This window comes from Anarrhichthys ocellatus, unplaced genomic scaffold (genome assembly GCF_004355925.1).
Source record: "Anarrhichthys ocellatus isolate YVR2014 unplaced genomic scaffold, GSC_Weel_1.0 scaffold13, whole genome shotgun sequence".
NCBI lineage: Eukaryota > Metazoa > Chordata > Actinopteri > Perciformes > Anarhichadidae > Anarrhichthys > Anarrhichthys ocellatus.
Genome location: NW_022280043.1, coordinates 5,300,092 through 5,318,778, shown reverse-complemented (window position 1 = coordinate 5,318,778; position 18,687 = coordinate 5,300,092). Strand labels below are relative to the sequence as shown.

The window sequence follows — 18,687 nt, the reverse complement described above, 5'->3', positions numbered from 1 at the left end:
CTCATTAAAATGTCTGACCAGACAGCTTCAGCTTTCAGGTTCCTAATATCCGTTTTAATGATCTTTATTGAGCTATAACGACCATAAGAAATATCAGTAGCCTGACTTATAGTAGAGAGATTAGTTTAGTTTACAGATCTAATGTGGCACACACAAAAGACCAATAAGTGTGGGATATGTAATGTTTCCTTATTGATATTTCCTATGATATTTCTCACCTCAGCAGTTAGATTGATCTTCTCAAAACAGCAATATGTTGGTTGGTTGTAGGAGAATCAACATGCAAATTTTAGTTATTGTTCATGGTTTACTCTTTTTCGAAGAGGACTCCAGCTGTGGTCAGTTTGAATTTGTGCTGCTTGCAGTAAATCACAAGTTTTCGAAGTGTAAAATATCAAAATTGGTATAGCAACGTTTCAAAGAAACATATCATATTCTCTGCTGTTCATCTATATTCTCACGGTGTTCCACTCTCATATTTTTGACAAATATAGTAAAGTAATCTGATTCAAGTCAAAGTCATTTACAAAGTCCCCTCAGGGCATGCCCCAACAAGCTACATATTTCATGATGTAACTTACATTACTGTCTTAATTTTAAATTCCTTTGATAAAATATTTATTTTTAATGATTGACAACATCACTCACAGTAATGTTATATTCTGTTTGTAGCCTGTTTCACATGTAAGATTTGGAAGGAGATCGATCACAGTTAGACCTAATTTATTGTGTTGTACTAATGCTATAGCCACTCTATGTTGTCAACATTTATCTTGAAGTAATCTATTCTCTTCTCCTTCAATGACACTTTGAAACAGTGGAGGAGCCTTTGAAATGGGACACGGGTTGTTGACCTGTATTGACAACGTATTCGGTCTGGAGATGCAGATTTCAGCAGATCTATCCCCTGAAGTGAGACACAGTGATATTCTCCTTTCTCTTTTCTTCACCATCTTCCTGTCGAAGAAGAGGTCAAAGATCACAGGTGTCTCTGTCGCTCCCTCTTGCTTCCTGTCTCGCTGTATGTGTTTTTCCTTTATCCTCTTTTCAGCAAAACTTCCCTCTGTGTGTTTTGTGATGCATCACGATATCTGTTCTAATCACAAAAATCTCAAAGTAGTATCGGATTTAAATGGCCACATTCTTGAGAATCTGTTGTGGCTTTACGACCCAGTTTGATGTCATTAAAGTTTATTAGGATGAAACAGTGACACCATATTTGTGTTTAATCCAGACAGACCAAAAGATAGATATCTAGATTGCTTTGTGGGGTATAATGTAGTGTATAGTAATCCCTACAAAGTTGTCAAAGGCTCATTTGTGTGTGTGTGCAAATTCACCCTTCTCTCGCTCTCTACCAATTTCTGCCTCTCTCTCTCACTCAGTCAGGATATAGGTGTTGTCCACTGCTGAGGAAGGAAATTCTGTCACTTAGAACAATGGGCCTGTTTCTCTATCTATAGAACCAGAGAGCCTGAGAGCCAGAGGGAGAGAGGGAGCAGACCGTGTCCAGTTAGTGAGAAAAATAAAAGAAACAGATACTTTAGTCAAGAGATGATTGAACTAATGGTTTTTAAAAAGTAGCAATGTGTATGTAGATGTGTGACAGGTTAACGCCTTTTGAAAATGGAATTTCAACGCGGGGAAAAGGGAACATACAAGGTTATTAGATTACTTTGAGCTGCGTATTTGAATTTTGGTGACAAAGATTCATCAAAAGACACCATAGAAGGATCAGAAGTAACCGTGGGTAAGTGCATTCAAAATCTAACAGCTAAAAGCATTGTTGTTGTTTTTTCTTGTAGCATTTTAATTTTATGGTTTTCAAAATATTCCCCCACAGCATCTAGGACAGTATGCTTCGTAAAAACTGCCATCTTTTGTGTCCGGAACGATAACAGCAGATTTAAGGTGTGGACACACATGTCAAGACATGACAAACAGTCTTGTCAGAAATCACACTTTCAAAGGTGGTAGTTTTCCAGAGGGATACAATATTGTTTGTTTGGGCCTCCAAATTCCACCATGAGATGAAAACAATCATGTGTGATCCATAATTTTGATTGTAATCTACATAAAAGTGACGTTGAGAAAAGGACAGACAGTGACCTTTGGAGTGGGTATTTCCCTGTCAGTGCGACAGCTGGATCGGAGTCCTACTAAAGATGCTTCCTGTTTGAGAATGGGAAAGTCACGCTATGATTTTCATGGGCTCATCTGGGTGTTCTTGGTTAATTTCTTTCTTTTTGTTTTCACCATGTTGACAACCAGCTGTAGGTATCCTGTTGATATTTTTTGATGGTGACATCATGTCATTGTTGTATTGTTTCAATCCTGGCATTGCTGACACACATTCTTCACTACAGTGTGGAGGTAGATTAAATACATAAAGGGAAATGTGACATTTACAGTATCTTGACATTTTCAATGTCATTATCATTATTATTTATTGGCAGATTATTGAGTCATAAATGCCAGATTTGTTCTTAATATCTGCATGTTTTTCTCTTGCACTCTGTCAGATGGAGGGGTCTGGCAGTCCTCGCTTCAGAAAGCTCCATTTCCCAGTGGGTCTGTGGATCAACTCGCCCAGGAAACACTTTGCCAAGCTTGGGGGTCGCTGGCCCAGCGCTATCTCTGTCAAGTCAGTCTGAAGTACTCTTAAACTCACTTTTTAATCTCCTGTGTTATGCAACTTTCATGCCAGTTATTGTTTAGTTAGAATTGTTATGCAACTTTCATGCCAGTTATTGTTTAGTTTGAATTCAGATTGTTGAATTAACAGCTAATGCATTGATGTCATCTTATCTCACTTCCACTGTCATTAGTGTCCCTTCAACCCTGTATCCCTTCCCTGTTTTATTTTAGTCCTTCTTGTTTGTCCATGTTTAGTCCGTCATAATTCACAGCTGACTTGTCCCTTCCTTTCTCCTTCCTCTCTCCTCCATCTGTCTTCCCCTCCTCTGTTGTTCTCAGGTCGACCACCAGCTCTGACGCAGCCTCCCTCCACGAGGCCCCCTCTGCTCCTTCCTCTTCCCTTTCTAACTCCACCCCCTCGCTGGCTTCCCCTACCCCATCCCCATCTCCTTCCCCAGCCTTCCTCAGGCCCCGAACTGCTGGCCCCCAGTCCCGCACAAAGCGCCTTTCCCATCTCTTCCTGCGAGGGCGCTCTAACAGTGACCGGGACCGGGCGGTGGGGGAGAGGGAGAGAGAGGTTTGGGCTCATTCAGCTGCCCCGTCCTCCCACCACTACTTGCCCCCTGCCTCTTCCTCTGCCCCGGGACTAATCAAGATCTATGGGGATGCCCTTTCCAGTGGGGCCAACTATCGCTCGCTTCTGGCCAACATTCATTCTACAGCCAGACAACTCATCGCTCAGGTCATCACCCGGTACACTGAGAGGGAGAGGGAGGAGACAGATGACGCAGGTACTAGAGAGGGAAATTTTCTCTCATGTGGACCTCTGCTGCGACTCATTACTTGGAATTGTTTGCTCAAATATGTTTAACCAATAGGGAATGACTTAATACAAACATAAACAGTGGTGTTATGGAAAAATAATTACCCCCTCTCCTCCTCCCTTCCTCCATTACCTTCTAGTTGTCCAGAAACACAGCCCAGAGGACTTCCTGTTGTGTGATGTCATTGGAAAGCCCATCCAGCAGCCAGATGGAGCTATCAAATGGGACACAGAGTGCCGGAGAAGCGTTACCCCATGGGAATGTCCCCTGTTGTTAGTGGACATGTGGCGGCCGAAGGACGGATTTGAGCGGCGCTTTGAAATCCAAAGAAAGGACGACTATGAGAGAGAAGAGAGGGAGAGGGAGAAGGAGAAGGAGCGTGAGAGGGAGGGAGAAGGTATGTTTGAGACTTAATTGGCAGGTCTCTTTATACATGACACAAGGTCAGACTGACCGATCCTCTAATTGTCTGGGCAGCAGGTGTGCGCTGGCGGCGGAGCAGGATGTCATCAGGGGGTGGACCAGAGGAGAGCGAGCGTGGACACCGTGGAAGAAACTCAGAGCTCAGGAGGAGCATCAGTGACATGAACCTGAGTCTGCGGCGTCGCCAAGGCAACCATGTCAGTAATGATTCACGTGGGTCTGGCAACCGGCCGAACAACAATGGAGGACTGCAGGACAGGAAGAACATTGTGAGCATGATCAACCCACAGCAAGGAGAGGTAAAGAGGATGATGTTGTGAGGAAAACACTGAATTACTGAAATTCAGCATGTGGCGTTTTAACCATCATGTCTTAACCTTTTTTCAGATCAGAGCCTCAAAAGTGGAAGCAAAGGTCGGATGGACGAACCAGCTTGCGGAGGACGAGGATTACTCCAGCTGTGACCTGGAAGTGATGTCACAAAGTTTGATCCTTCCACCCACAGATCGGCCCTACTTCCTGTTGCTGCAGGGTTACGACCAGAGCAAGGCAAGACACGCCGACGGATGATATCACACACACACAAACACTCACAAACAACACCGACACACACGGATGCTATGTAAACACAGGCACACAGGCAGACGCACACACAGGGACATTTACGTGGTATACTTTATAACAAGGTGCGTACACACTGATGTGCACAGGTGCAAACTAGCATTTGTGTAGAGGACTTCTCAGACATACACGCGTGCACACACCCTGCACATGACATCATACCTGCATGTCCTTAATCGTCACGTACCATCAGGGTTTCCATCCCTCTACAAGCCGCTCCCATTCAGTATCCCGCACAAAACAGCCTCAGAGCAGCACAATGCTTCAACAATGTATCCAACGAAGTAAAACCCCTCTGTGTACATCACTTCATCTCACACAATGACCTCACACAGGTCTCCATTGTAACAAACTGTGACACACTTCATACCTTATCACCCGCCTTCTGTTCAACTTAACATCTCTGAGATGGAAGATTGATATAAACCATAGCACTTAAAAGATAACAGACAACAGACCTCCCTGACTTTGTTGTGCTCTCCACTGTGTGTTTTGTTTAGGATTTTGTTTTGTACATCATGACGGGACATACTCATATGTTTGGAAGAAAGCCCACAATGAGGGAGAGAGAGAAGGATAGAGAGAGGGAGAGGAAGGGGAAGAGGCCTCTGAAGGTGGACACGTTCCTCTCTGCTCCTGACCTCTTGGCCAGACACTTGTTGGTCAGGAGAGACTCAGCTGTTCCCGACACACCCACCAGACAAGGTACTAACAGTCACTAAGTCATATCATACATACGTACATCCATGGTGCAATTGTTGTCTCCCTTAATTAATCTGATTTTATTTTTTAGTAGCTCTGATGCGACCCTTCAGAGGGGGTGCAGTCACACACAACGGAGTGGCCCTTTACAGGGAGACGGTCCTAAAGCCTGGGGATGTGATTGGTTTGGGGAACCACTTCCTTTTCCTGTATCGTGACCCCCGCGTGACTCCAGCTCCACCGCTGGCATTGACCCTGCCATGGCAGGCTGATGCCTCCACCACCTGTTGCCCCTCAGGGTTAGTGGACAGACAGGAGGCTCTGAGGCAGTACCTGGGATCTACGGAGGCGGTTCTGAAGTTTCATCCCCGTCATGCAGATGCTCTGTTACAGGTGAGACAGGAAGATAAAGAAGATATTACTTCCTATCCATTTATCTGGTATAAAAATGGCCTTGCTGACATATGTTATGTTTATTCCTCACTATCTCTTAGGAGATAATCTCCAAAAATTCCTCCCCAGACTCTGGAGGGGGGCCGTTAGCTCCTGCTTATCTCCTGTCAATCATGATGGACCATGCCTCGAAACACTTGGACCCTGCTCTCACACCACAGATATTACTCAAGTCAGCCAATCATATAAAAGAAATTGTCTGGGTAAGTAAAAAACAACAACAGCTCAATATCTAAATATCTAATGTGGGGTGCCCTGGTGGCCTGGGAGTTATGGTGACGACCATGAACCAACAACAACCAGGACCCGTGTTGCATGTCATTTCCCATCTGTGCTTTGAGCTAAATGATAACTTTGACTTGCTCTCAATGAAAATGCTAACATGCTGATGTTAAGCAGATATAATGTTTGTCATTTTCACCATCGTAGTTTAATGTGTGCTAACAATTGGTAATTTATACTAAACACATAGCCCAACTTCTGATGGGAAAGGCATTAGTCCTGCAGGTTTTTGGTCATAAACTCAAGTATTGGACAAATTAGAATTTTGACGTGATGATTACATAGTATGTTATGTAAAATTATAAAATACCTCAGGGGTTTAGTGGGAGTTCAACACATTATCAAGTAACAACTGAACTATTATCCTATATCCTATTGTCCTATTTTGGGATAGTATTGCGTGACAATATAGCAGCTTGGCAGAAAAACATCAGGGAGACAGATTGAGATTGCCACATTCAGTCAGACAGAAAAACCAGCAGACAGACATGTGCCCTTCATTGTGGCCTACGTTGTGGACAGAAGCGAGGATGAGCTGATGTCACTGCCCTCCTGCTGGAAAATGTGCTGTAATTGTCCTGGCTGCAGAGCGAGACTACGCTCTCCCTCCTCCACCCCCACACTAACCCAAGATGTCTCTCCTCTCTTCTGTCTCCAACTCTCTTTACAGGATAACATTAAGGAATTTGGGGATAAGCATCCCACGCAAAAGTAAGAACATTTTTGTTCTACGTCATGTTTCCTCTGTTTAGAGATCTCCTGCTCAGTGATTCATGATACTTTTGTGCTGGTGCTGTTATGTCTTTGGTACATTTTTGTGGTATGATGAAAGCATTGTAACACGGTGATGTTGAAAATGGCTTAAATATAGTTTAGTAATAATAACTCAAATCTATTTTTACTCACAGTATGGTGTTTCTCTTTTAAAGCATAAACAAAATACTGACAGGATAGTGTTCACAACTATTTTACAGCCTACATAACTTTGGCATTACGTTATTGTGTCCAGTTCCACAGAGCAAGAAGGTGAGATAAGCATGCCGAATGTCCAGAAACTGTCCTCTGACCTGCGACCCCTGATCTTCTGGATGTCAAATGCCACAGAGCTCCTTAACTTCTTCCAGGTTAAAGTTGAAGCCATGGAGAAGGAGTGGGAGTTTGAAGGTGAGAGTGATATGAAAACAATGGAAGTTACCGATTCAAGTAAAAAATAACCTTTAGAAGCTATGACCGTTTTAAACTCTTTAACTCCTCTTACTGATTTTTTCTTTAAAGCCCCAGGGGACCCAGTTTTGACGGCTGACATGGACACCTGCTCAGAAGCTCTGGCACAGCTGGATGACGTCATTATGCACACCTTCCAACAGTGTGTGTATCACCTCACCAAGGTGCAGTATAAAAATACTACTTTTTTAATTGCCGCTATACTGTTTGAGCAGTTTAAAGACAAAAAAAGTCAACTTAGTTTACCGCTTTATGTGTGACACCACAAATACTTTTGAATACCACCGCCAATTAAACTTCACAGAGAGACAGAAAAATGTCTTTCTGAAGACTTAATACATATTTTTTTGTTTACCAAGATGTTTCTGAAGCTGTCTAACCACCCACTATTTATTTTAATTTTTTCCAGCTGTGAGCAGCTCCTCAATTCCCTTTGTGCTTTGCATTCTGGGAGAATAGTGTGCAGCAACAGCATACTTGAAAATTGACTGTATTTAGTAAACATACCGTTTAACTTCAATATACATCATTTCGTCACTTTTACATTGCAAACACACTACATACTAAAAAAACTTAGACTTAGTGTGTGTAGACTTGACTACATCTACACGCCACACTAAGGGCTAAAATGCTCACAATGAAAATGCTAACATGCAGATGTTCAGCAGATATAATGTTTACCATATTCAGGAAGTGAGTTTAGCATGTTAGCTTGCTAACACTCACTAACTAGAAACACGGTGGGCCTCGGGGTTATGGGAGGTCATTTGTTTTGCAGGTATTTGGTCGCAAACATCGAATAAGACATTTTGACCTAAAAAAAGTGAGGGGATCACCAAAGTTATTAGAATCCATCCAGACGGGGACATGATTATCTGCACCAAATTTCATGAAAATCCATCCAATAGTAGATCCACAAATGTCAACCACATGGTGTAGCTGGAGGATATGTTAGAGGATCACCAAAGTCAGTATGATTCATCCTCTATAGACCATGAATGTCTGTACAAAGTTTAATGGCAGTCAATTTTCTAAAACAAATGAACTCAAGTTTCCCTCCTTTCTGTCCACAAAGACCCTGTACTCACTCCTTCCAGCTCTCCTGGACTCCAACCCATTCTCCAGAGGAGAGAAGGAGGACGGAGCTCGGAGTGCAGAGGGAGAGCAGAAAGAAGGAGGAGAAGGAGAGGTGGACGACGTGTCCGCCTTACCACCCAAAGTTGCCGGGCTGGTGGAAGTGTACCGCCGTTCTCTGATGCTTTCACAGGAGGCATGTCTGTCCCCGCCGCTCACCTCCCAAACCTTCGGCTACCTCTTCTTCTTCACCAACACCTCCCTGCTCAATACTTTGCTCGAGAGAGGTGAGAGGGCACAGGTTAAAGTGTAACCTTTAACACTTTAACACTGCCAGTGTGACCACAAGTGACAACTAGGAGATAATGTTCAATGTTAAAATGTAACAGTAGCACAGGTAGACAAGAGTCAAGTTAAAGATATTAATCAGCCAGTTATACCTCAATTTCTAGTTTCGAACAATAAGCTACTGGTCATACCAGACCCAGGAAGGTTGTAGCATGAAAACCCTGTCGTGTATTAAATTGAGCAATGGTCTTTTATTGTTTATGAATTAAACTTTTAATTTGTAAAAGGAGGATTGTGTTATTTCTTCTTTCAAAAGTTTGTTAGTCTCGCTTTAAATTTCTCCCTTTGATAACAGAATTGTGTCTTTCTGTTCTCTCTCTCTCTCTCTTTAGATGGACTGTTTTCGTGGTCCAGAGCGGTCCAGATCCGTACAAACTTGGACCTGGTTCTGGACTGGCTACAGGGGGCGGGATTAGGAGACATAGCCTCTGAGTTCATGAAGAAACTGTCCGTCACAGTCAACTTCCTGTGTATTCCCAAGACTCGACTTATCCAGGTAACACAGCTACATGTGACGAAAGCTTCTCAGCTCAAGATTATTCATTATTCATATTGATTTACCCTTACCCTCTTGTCTTCCAGTCATCCTGGACCAGTCTACTGGAGGACCATGTCTTATTAAGCCCTTCCCAGTTGCACCACCTGCTCACCCATTACAAGCTGGGTCCAACCAGAGCCCCACCATCATCCTGGGCCCCTCTGCCAGGCACAGAGCTGAGTGGAGGTGATACATAAATAAATAAAACTAACAAAGTTAAGAATCCAACCAGTGAAATTATCGGTTTAATTAATTGTTTATTTTCCTTTCTCATCTTTTAGACATCTTTGAGAGCTTCCTGGACCATCCTCCTCTAATCCTGCCAAATGAAACTCCACGCCTTGACCTCTCCCAGCCAATCCCGAGCTCTGAGCTCCAAAAAGAAGTGACACGTCTCCGCACCTTCTTGTGGGGACTCGATCAGGATGAGCTCCCCGCCAATCAGAGGACTCGGCTTTGAGGAAGCCCATATTTGTCTCTCTATGGATGTCTCCGGAGTGAAGAATAAAATCACCAGAAACAGCACATACACCTGAAAACAAAACTGGACATGTTCTCTGCATTTTGTTGCCTGGTTGTTGTTTTTTCATGACATTTCCATATCAATTCATTTATCCATTTAGATATTTTCAAGTAAAAGAAATGTATTGGCTTTGGTATGTCTTAATAGATTTTATTTTAAAGCAGGGAGTAAAACCCCATGTCTGTTGGATGGTGCAGTGTTATGCATTACTCATGACTGTTTTACTTGGCTCCCATGTATGTTTTTAAACTACTTGTTTTTAATAAAATGCCGAAGTCTAGTCTAAACGACCTACAGTTTCTGTGTGATCTTTGACAAGCTCGTTTCCCACAGCAGGGCCCCTTGGGTTTGGCATTCGCCTTAACCTCAACACCAGGGGAATATTCCACAAGGTGGCGATGCAGGACTCATTCCCCTTTGACGTTAAGTGATGAGTCTGCAGGTAGAGTTGCTTGACTAAGGAGGCAATCATACAACTAAATTAAAGTCTGCTCCAAAGGCTCACTCTCATTTCCTGTAATCAGGGTTGCATTTCACGAAGGGGCCATGACTCAAGCAAGTAAATGAGACTGACGACCACACAAAGGTTACCTTTACCAAGGTGAGCCATCGTAAAGGTCGAAGCTTTTCCTTTGTTGGTGTGACACACACAAGTGGTCTGATTGGTAGGGTTTCCCATTTCATTATTGTGGTACAATCCCCTGGCCCTATTAAACCTAAAGCAAAAATTAGCATGTGGCTGTAATGAGCAGACAGCAGACAGGTGATATCATCAACAGGAGTGAGTAACAGCTAAACAAGAACTGTCACAATTTGGTAATGTCCAGTCAATTTCCCCGTCTAGTCAGCCAGACCTTCTTGGAAAACAATTCACCAGTTTTCTTTGCTTTGAGAGTGAAGCTCTATGACGTCTCCAAGAGACTTATCATGCTCCTCCTTTGGCGCCCGACCAAATGGTTTACTTTCTTCCGGTCAGCCTCACAGATGAATTCCTTTACTGTAAAAAGCTAAAAGTCCCGTGAGAGAACCCCTGCTTACATCACCACTGCTGCCTCCGGTTCTGTCTCCCCAATTCTTTTTTTACTGTGCTGACATCAAAAACATCCCACTGAGAAAGACCCGTTATAGATTGTGAATCATGAGAAGAGGCTCCCTGCGGTCACGTTTATCAATGAAGTGATTGTAATCAGTCTCATTTGAAATTCAATGTGGTGTACGAGTGAGAGTGAGACTATGTTTGTGCGCTAATTTCAACTTTCCAGTAATGTCAAACAGATGTAGTCTGCAGCTTTATAATCAACCACAGATGGGGGTTCAGACTGGTATAGGTCCGGGCTGATTGTGTGACATTACAGTAGTCTGTGATACAATACGGTGACCAATGTCTGAGCACTATTAAGTAACATGTCAGGTTTAGTAAGCATGTGACACACACACGGTTTTCTGTGATCCCAATCACTGACAGACAAAATGTCATACATACTTTCACCCAGAATTGCGTAGTCATACATACACACACACAATCCTCTTTCTCTGTCTCTCTCACCATACACGCACACACACACACACACACACACACACACACACACACACACACACACGCACACACAAGAAGACTTCTTTACCCAGGTGCAGAGTCCCACACCTGTTGTAGCAGCTCTCTGTAATTAGCTCAACACAATTATCATTGGTGGATGGAGGGGAGTGGAGAGTGAAGACAATGGTGCAGTCATTCTCTCCCTATCATCTCCTTCTCTCTCTCCCTGCTGTCGAGTAATGAAAGATTCTTCCCTTCTTCAAAGAAACGGAGTTTCCTACAAAACAGCTGAGTCAGAGGAGAAAAGAAAGAAGGATGAAAAGAAAAGGAGAACAGTAGGGAGGCGAGCGCGGTAATGCAATGCTGCCGGTGTGAGGCCTAGTGGACCACAGTGATTGTGTTCATTGTTGTTACACACAGGAGTCATTTTCAGGAATCAGAAAAGGCCCATGGCTCTCACACTTTACACTAACAGCTACAACCTGGAACGGCCTCAGTATCGGTTTGTGATCTGGTAACACTTTACCTGAGCCCTGCGTCATCCTAAAGCCCGAAGTATAAGGAGGTTTTTCAAGTCGTACGTCAGGGGAAAGGGCAGAATGCCATGACTGTATGGCCACTGACGGAGGTTGTGACATGTTTTATCAGGAAATCGGGGAGGAACGTGTAAGGGGTCCAAAGGCGTCATCATTACCAAATATTACAGAATCTGGTCTCTAATACCAGTAGGGACCTTCATTATGGGGGGCAATTAGTCTGGCTCCAAAGAAAAACAGCTCCATTTTTTATTTTGGGTCTTAGTTTGAAAATATGATAATATATGAGTCAGCTCAAGTCTGAAACGAAGTGAGAGTGGAACAATGTGCATGACTCCGGGCTAAGTCGGGTGTTAAGGCTAGTCGGGAAACAAGGGAGCAGGGGAATCTCTGTTAAGTCACAGACAGAAAAAAACACAGACTGGGGGTGTAGGAATCTGCGAGTGTGAGAGGTTTGAGATGAGTGGTGAGAAGGTAGACAGACGATAGATTGTTGCTGAGGTTGGAGATGAGGAGACTCCTGGTTGAAATGGACAGCGGGGCCTCAGTGAGATGACTAAAAGGCCGAGAGAAAAGCCTTGGTCCACCTCAAGGGGCAGATCTGTTTTCCTGGTTACGTCACCCGAACGTGAAATGCACACATAAACACACACATTTCCTTTTTTCTTGGTGCACACATGCATGTCCCTTCACACAAATGCACACAGGCCCAAGCAGGGATATGAAAGAAGCCCTGTGAGGTCAGATCCACCGTGCTGAGGCTGTCCACTGTTAGTAGGACTAGCCAGCTAAGCCTCACAGTCTCACTGGCAGCTACAACCACCACCACCAACCACTGTACCCTGACTTGCCCTGCCCTGCCCTGCCCCGGCCTTCTCTCCACTGGCGGCTGTCTGTCCTGGCCCGCTGCTGCTGGTTCTCCGGGGCAGCGGAGCGTTAATGTGTGTGCTGTTCAATTTGGAACAAAGCCAGTTCCCCCAATTTGTGACTGGTGGTCTTTTCCTCTTTTACAAAATGTCCTCATCTACCTTTTCCCTCCTTTCCTCTTCTTTCTTCCCATTTTCCTGCTCTCTCTCTCTGTCGCTCTCGCTCAGTATGTTTCTCTCGGGCCGGGGGGCCTGTGGGCCTGTGGGCAGGGGCCTTATTCCATCAGCCTGGGGCTTCTGTCAGAGGCTTGTTCCATTTTGCGTCATGGTGTTGACTGAGCGGACCCCACACTTAACTCCCATAGAGCTATGGGGTTGGGCGGCAGGGCAGCCGGCGCGGGCTAACGCGGCCCGTGTTCAGCGTGGTAATCTGATGGCCGTGTTTATTTTATGCTGCTCTCCTTTGATGGAGCAGAAAAAGTCTTTGGGCTTTTTGTTTCAGCACTTTCACTGCCAGGTCAGAGGTGCTCGCCGTGGTTACGCTCAGGAAGAATAATATTTGCCCTTATATTCGCTCCAAACAGGCTTTTTTCCATATTAGTGTCAGGGATACTCTCTGGGTTTCTGCCTTCCACTGATTCGGCACATTGGAGGTGAAGGGTGGTGGGGGACCGCACCTCAAATGGATCGCTCCCCGGAGGATAACAAGGGTGTTCCATAGGTCGTCCCGGGGGCCGGTTCCTATACCCCTGAGTGAACCCCCGTCACACTCAGCTGCAGACCTGAGAGACAACCCTGCAGCCATATATATCGGTCCCTGTAGTGAAGGAAAACACACACATAAACACATGAAAACACTCTCCCTCCTGCTTGGCTGCCCCGGGCTCCACCTCAGCTGTCAGTCGTCCAAACCTCCCAGGGGTTCTCTTTAATGGAGTTACCAAAAAAACAGAGTTACCTCTCCTTGTCTGCCTGTGCCATTTACTGCCTCACCTCAAAACTCACACACCCACCTACTGCCTTGTGTCAGCTGTTTCAGATGGGTCGAAAAGTCAGCGAACCGCACAAAGTCATGAGGTTTTGACCTAAACGTACAAGAGAGAAGCAGAACTGTCCACGTTCACTGGATCGAATTCTGACCCCAATTTGTTCTGCACAACCACACCATGAAGTACAAATAAAGTCTCATGTATTGCCCCTCACAATGTTCTGCACTTACTGTATCTCTATATTTACAATGTTGATCTGACCTGGGAAAGAGTTCCCAGAGTGGCGACTTACAGGACTTGCTTTGTCATGCTCTTTACTTTGAAGATTAATCACAACGTAGCTTTAGAGAGAAGAAGCCCAGACTGTGGCTGGAATATTATTTACATATCTCATTTTTGTTGTTGTAATTGGCCAAGGTCTTTGCTGTGATCATGATATTACAGAAATGAATCTCTGTCACACAATATAAGACACCCTGGGGAGTTTTATATGGATAATGTTTCATTCGTTCTGGGTTGTTCATTATTTATGATCTGAACACAAAAAAGACTGGGTTATGGCCAGATTGGAACATTAAGCACACATGCACACACACACACACACACACACACACACACACACACACCCCCGGCATGCATAAACAGAAATTAGATCACCATCAACCTACTTCTACATCTCGTATCTCTTTATTGGAGATGAACAGAAAACCACGTGCAGGAAGGACTGTTTACACTTCCTGCTCTCCTCCATATATCCTATTATCCACCTTTCTGTTCTAACACATTAGACATGTTTCTGGCCTCCCCTGTGACTGTGAGGTATGTGCTTACTCACAGATGAAGGAGCCTACATTCTGATGTAATCCAGGGCAAACAGGGAAACGAGGGGGCGGGCGGGGGCGGCTACCCTGGTGGTAGGTAATCCAATCCCTCCTGGCGTAATCTAGCAGCTCAAAACAATTACAAACCGGCTGCCCCAAAACCAGCACTGCCAGTAAGACAAAAGGGATGTGGCCTTTGCTTGTTGATGCTGTTTTGAATTCAGATTTAGTAGTTCACTACAGAGGGGAAGATAATCTGGATCAGGGTTTGGCAATGCTGTTTCAAACTGAGTTTGAAAGCCTCTGCAGATGGTACAGTGTGGGAGACAGTAGAAAAGCCGTGTCAGTGAGTCATAAAGAGGTGATGTCAGTCAAACGCAAAGATTCACCAGCCAGAAATCTGCCTGTGAGACGTGTGTGTGTGTGTGTCCTCCTCTTCCCACTCACTGTCACCCAATCAGGGGCTGATTAAAGGGGTTCACCTTTCCTGTGACATGCCTCTATCTGTATCCCTCTTCCTGTCCACAGTTGCCCCTCGCTGTCGCCCAACACCCTTTAGATGGCTGTTTTAAGTCTCGCTATCTTCGTTCAGTCATTCTATTCCACAGCATCACTTCTTTTTTCTTTCGCTGGTCATTGCCTCTTTTCTCCATGACCGTCTCACCTATCTCTCTCCAGTCATCCCATCCCATCCCATTATTTTCTCTCTTCGTGTGTCACCATCCCATCCTCGTCATCACTCTCGGCTTCCAAGGATAGCCTCTGTCACTGTGTTTATTGTCTTAGTGTCAAACCTAGACCTATGTCTGTCCAGGCATCCTGTTCCATCGCCTCCCATCCCACTCTTTGTCGTCATCCCTTTCATTTCTCCCCAGTGATTGTACGTGCTTCTGTTGTTTCTGGGCTTTTAGTCCAGCCTGGTGCGGGGAATTTCCTTCTTATCCTTCAGAGGGCCATTCCTTGCATTCCTGGCATGCTTCCTGGCACTGCTGGGGGTCCAGCCAGATGCGAGGGCGTCTGTAATACAAGGCAGATGCTGAGGCCAATTGACACCATTCATGGATCCAGCGGTGACCTTCTGATGAGAATGGACAGTGTGATTGATGAACAGAAAGAGGATGAGGAGCCAGGGAGTAAAGGGAGGGGGACGTATGAAAAGACAGTGGGGTCGGTGGCGTAATGGCAATGTGTGTGAACTCTGTGCCAAAAATAGAACATTCTGGATAGCTTTCATTTTTAAGTCCTTGACTCACAGACTGTTATTGATAAAAGAAGACATGTAAGGCATCTAAACATCTCCCGACAGAGCAGTTTGTGGATAATTTGGAACAGCAGGGGGTCAAAGTGCACATAAACATTGGGAACAAGAATAGAGAGATTAAAATAACTTTCATGTCATTCTTCTTAGTCACAGCCCTCCGAGGATAAAGGTGGTTCTCTAACTGCACACTAAACAAAGCTTTTGTAAAAAGGTCAGGAAAATAAAACTGGAGAGACGTCGGGGCTGTGACAGGTCGTACCGATGTACAAGTAAAAGATGGCCGTCAAACCTGTCAGCTCGAGATAATGATAACGGTGGTTACAAAGAATGCACGCAAACACATTACTTCCACATCTTGCTATCATTATTCCTGAGATAAGATGGAATGCGAAAGAAGGATGAGGGATAGATAAGTCCACAGTTTATAAAAGAATTTGCATTTATACTTCATTCCACAAGCGAATGCAAAAGAAAGAAATAAAGAATACTGCAATATGACAACAACTGCAGAAACTTCAATCTAAAGAAGGAACACAGTGTATCTTCTGTGCTGTGTTTGCACCGCTTTGAGTCAAATTCGCTTCAAACCAAAGTTGACATTTCAGTGAACTTGAGGTCCGCCTTCCCTCCCTGTGCGGTCAAAGCAGAGCCTACTGAATGTGAAGAGAAGTCTTTCTGATTTCCAAACATTTTCAAATGCACTCTGTCTCCAAACTGTTGTACTCAGCTCCCTTCCCGATGTCCGTACGGTGTTTCAAAACATAAACAGTGACAACATGCGGATATGAAATTTCCTTTCCTGTGTTTGCTCTTGATGAAATTTACACACTCTGCAGGGCTGACGCACAGGAAGTGGTCGGCAGAACGACGGTAGAATCATACCAGCTGCTCATGTGTGCTGTTATAAATTGTGTTATCTGCTATCATTGTTGTAGGGGGTTGATTTACGATTGTCAGCGTGTAATGAGCGTTAATTTAATGAATGGCAAGTGATGAAGAGGCCTGATGTGCGTCAGCATTCACAGACATGTCAGGTTCAAGGGGGGCAGAGGGTTATAAATTGAGTTAAAAGTTGGGATTAACTGTCTAACAGACGTAAGCATATGTGTGTTTGTGTGTATGTCCATCTGTCTACAAAAGGGCATGTCCCCCCCCCCCCATGTGAGTGAGGTCACGTTGACAAAGTCACTCATAGGGCAAACTGCAACGTCACACAAGTGCTCTTCCTTTTGTATTCCCGCTCCCCTCACTCTTTCCCCTTCGTCTCTCCAGACCCTGCTGCCTCCTTACACACACACACACACACACACACACACACTTTCCCGTCTCCCCTGCATTTGTCAGCAGCTCTCAGCTTCCGTAGGATAACACGACAACAGACTCAGTGTGTGGCTGACGCAGACGCACGGTGCGCTGGCAAGTAGTGGTCAGCTCTGATACAGTATACATCACTCACACACAAAACACGGAGACGATGTAAGACTGACAAAGAGACAGGGAATGCACAAATAATGTCTCTGGGATAACTATTCTGCACGCTGAAGAATGCACCAGAAATGGGACCTTCACTTTATCTCTCTAATCTTTTACTTCTCCTTACAGGAATACTGATGCAGAGATATTGCAGCCAAGTGATAAAAATAATTCACTGCTTGATTACATCTGCTTTGATTGTTTAAAGCTTGAACTGTTTATGTTTCATTGATCCTCCTGCGCACCAGACTGCACCTGAGAAATCAACAGAGGGATGTGAAGTGGAGGTGAGTGAGTGTGTGAAAGAGAAAGTAAGAGGGAACCTGAGGGGAAGCACTTGAAAGGAGGAAGAGATGGAGCGAGCGAGAAGGATGCAGACAGGACACGCAATGACAGAGGAGGAAAGAATGTTTAGGGCGACTGAGAATGGCGGTGAGAGGAACGGGAGCTCTGAGACAGGCCTGGGCTCTCCGGTGTATTAACACTAGTCTGAGATGGAGGGAGCGAGCAGGGTAGATGGAAAGAGTGTTTGCACAGTAAAAAGTTCCTTTTGCGTGGGTTGCTTGCTTCCCGCCCCCCCCCTCTCTCTCCTTCCTCTTCTCCTTCTCACAGTCTGTCTGTGACCTATTGCTTCAACTAGTTCATTCAGAGATTTCCTCACTGGCAGACGCAAAACTGTGAGCGAAGCAGGTGAGCCACGCAGAGTCAGAAAGGGAGAGGGTTTCGGCTGACTCTCGATGTTAGACATGCATACACACACACACACACACACACACACTGTGTTCTGTCACATACCATAGAGTTTGGTTTCCAAACAAAATGAGCCTCGTAAATGTGTGTTTAATAGAGAGCTGATTTAAACATTTTGCTCCCCCAAGTTTCTGCCGGGAGAGACGTTTGCCTCATGCTCTTCCTTTCATCCCTGCATCCTGCCCTTTGCTCGGCTCCGTGAGCTGAGCGAGTGGAGGAAACCTGCAATAATGATGCTGGTTAATGTCCCTCTTTAACAGTCTAATAAAAAGGAAAAACAACAGATGCACAACAGCCATATCTGCTCCCACTGGGCCGCTCACATGGAATAGGAAGAGAGCAATTGATGCGCATAATTTGTAAATCACGTCCATGGGGAGTTTTTCTCAACTAAAGTCTCGCCAGAGGAGGGGAGATGAAGGGGGCTTGAGAGGAGCGTCCCTTCTCATAGATCCATTTGAAAGAGGACAACAGCATTTTAACACCGATCCCCAACAGTGAGAAAGAGAGAGTCATAGACGTCACTTTATTGCAGCCCCCTCCTGTGTGTCACTATTTCTCCCCCCCCTGAACTATTAACACACTCACTTGCTCTCTGACGTAGGTTGAAGTAACGGGGCAAGCTGGGGGGGGGGAGGGGGTGGGGGGGGGGGGGGGGGGGGGGGGGTAGCAAGTTAGGGTACGGTTACCATGACGATTCCCCAGATAGGATACCCAGCCGGAGACACACACTTGGCAGCGAGCTAGAGAGAATGAATGGGGGACAAAATGACGGAGCAGAGAGGAAGAAGAGGAGGTGGTGGAG

General features: G+C 45.0%; 1 protein-coding gene across 2 annotated transcripts; it reads left to right on the top strand.

Moving 5' to 3' along the window:
- The first annotated feature begins 1,467 nt into the window (after positions 1-1,467).
- rasip1 (Ras interacting protein 1) lies at positions 1,468-9,939 on the top strand. Of its 2 annotated transcripts, none has more exons than XM_031852682.1 (16): positions 1,468-1,750; positions 2,523-2,644; positions 2,977-3,428; positions 3,601-3,858; positions 3,942-4,183; positions 4,272-4,433; positions 5,006-5,210; positions 5,299-5,600; positions 5,702-5,863; positions 6,613-6,653; positions 6,952-7,106; positions 7,218-7,330; positions 8,242-8,527; positions 8,921-9,084; positions 9,171-9,312; positions 9,408-9,939. In XM_031852682.1, the coding sequence occupies exons 2-16, from the start codon at positions 2,523-2,525 to the stop codon at positions 9,584-9,586; spliced, it is 2,985 nt and encodes a 994-aa protein (XP_031708542.1). In that variant the 5' UTR covers positions 1,468-1,750; the 3' UTR covers positions 9,587-9,939. The 2 variants fall into 2 exon arrangements, with proteins under 2 accessions (XP_031708542.1, XP_031708541.1); XM_031852681.1 differs by having other exon boundaries at positions 3,939-4,183.
- The last annotated feature ends 8,748 nt before the right edge of the window (positions 9,940-18,687 follow it).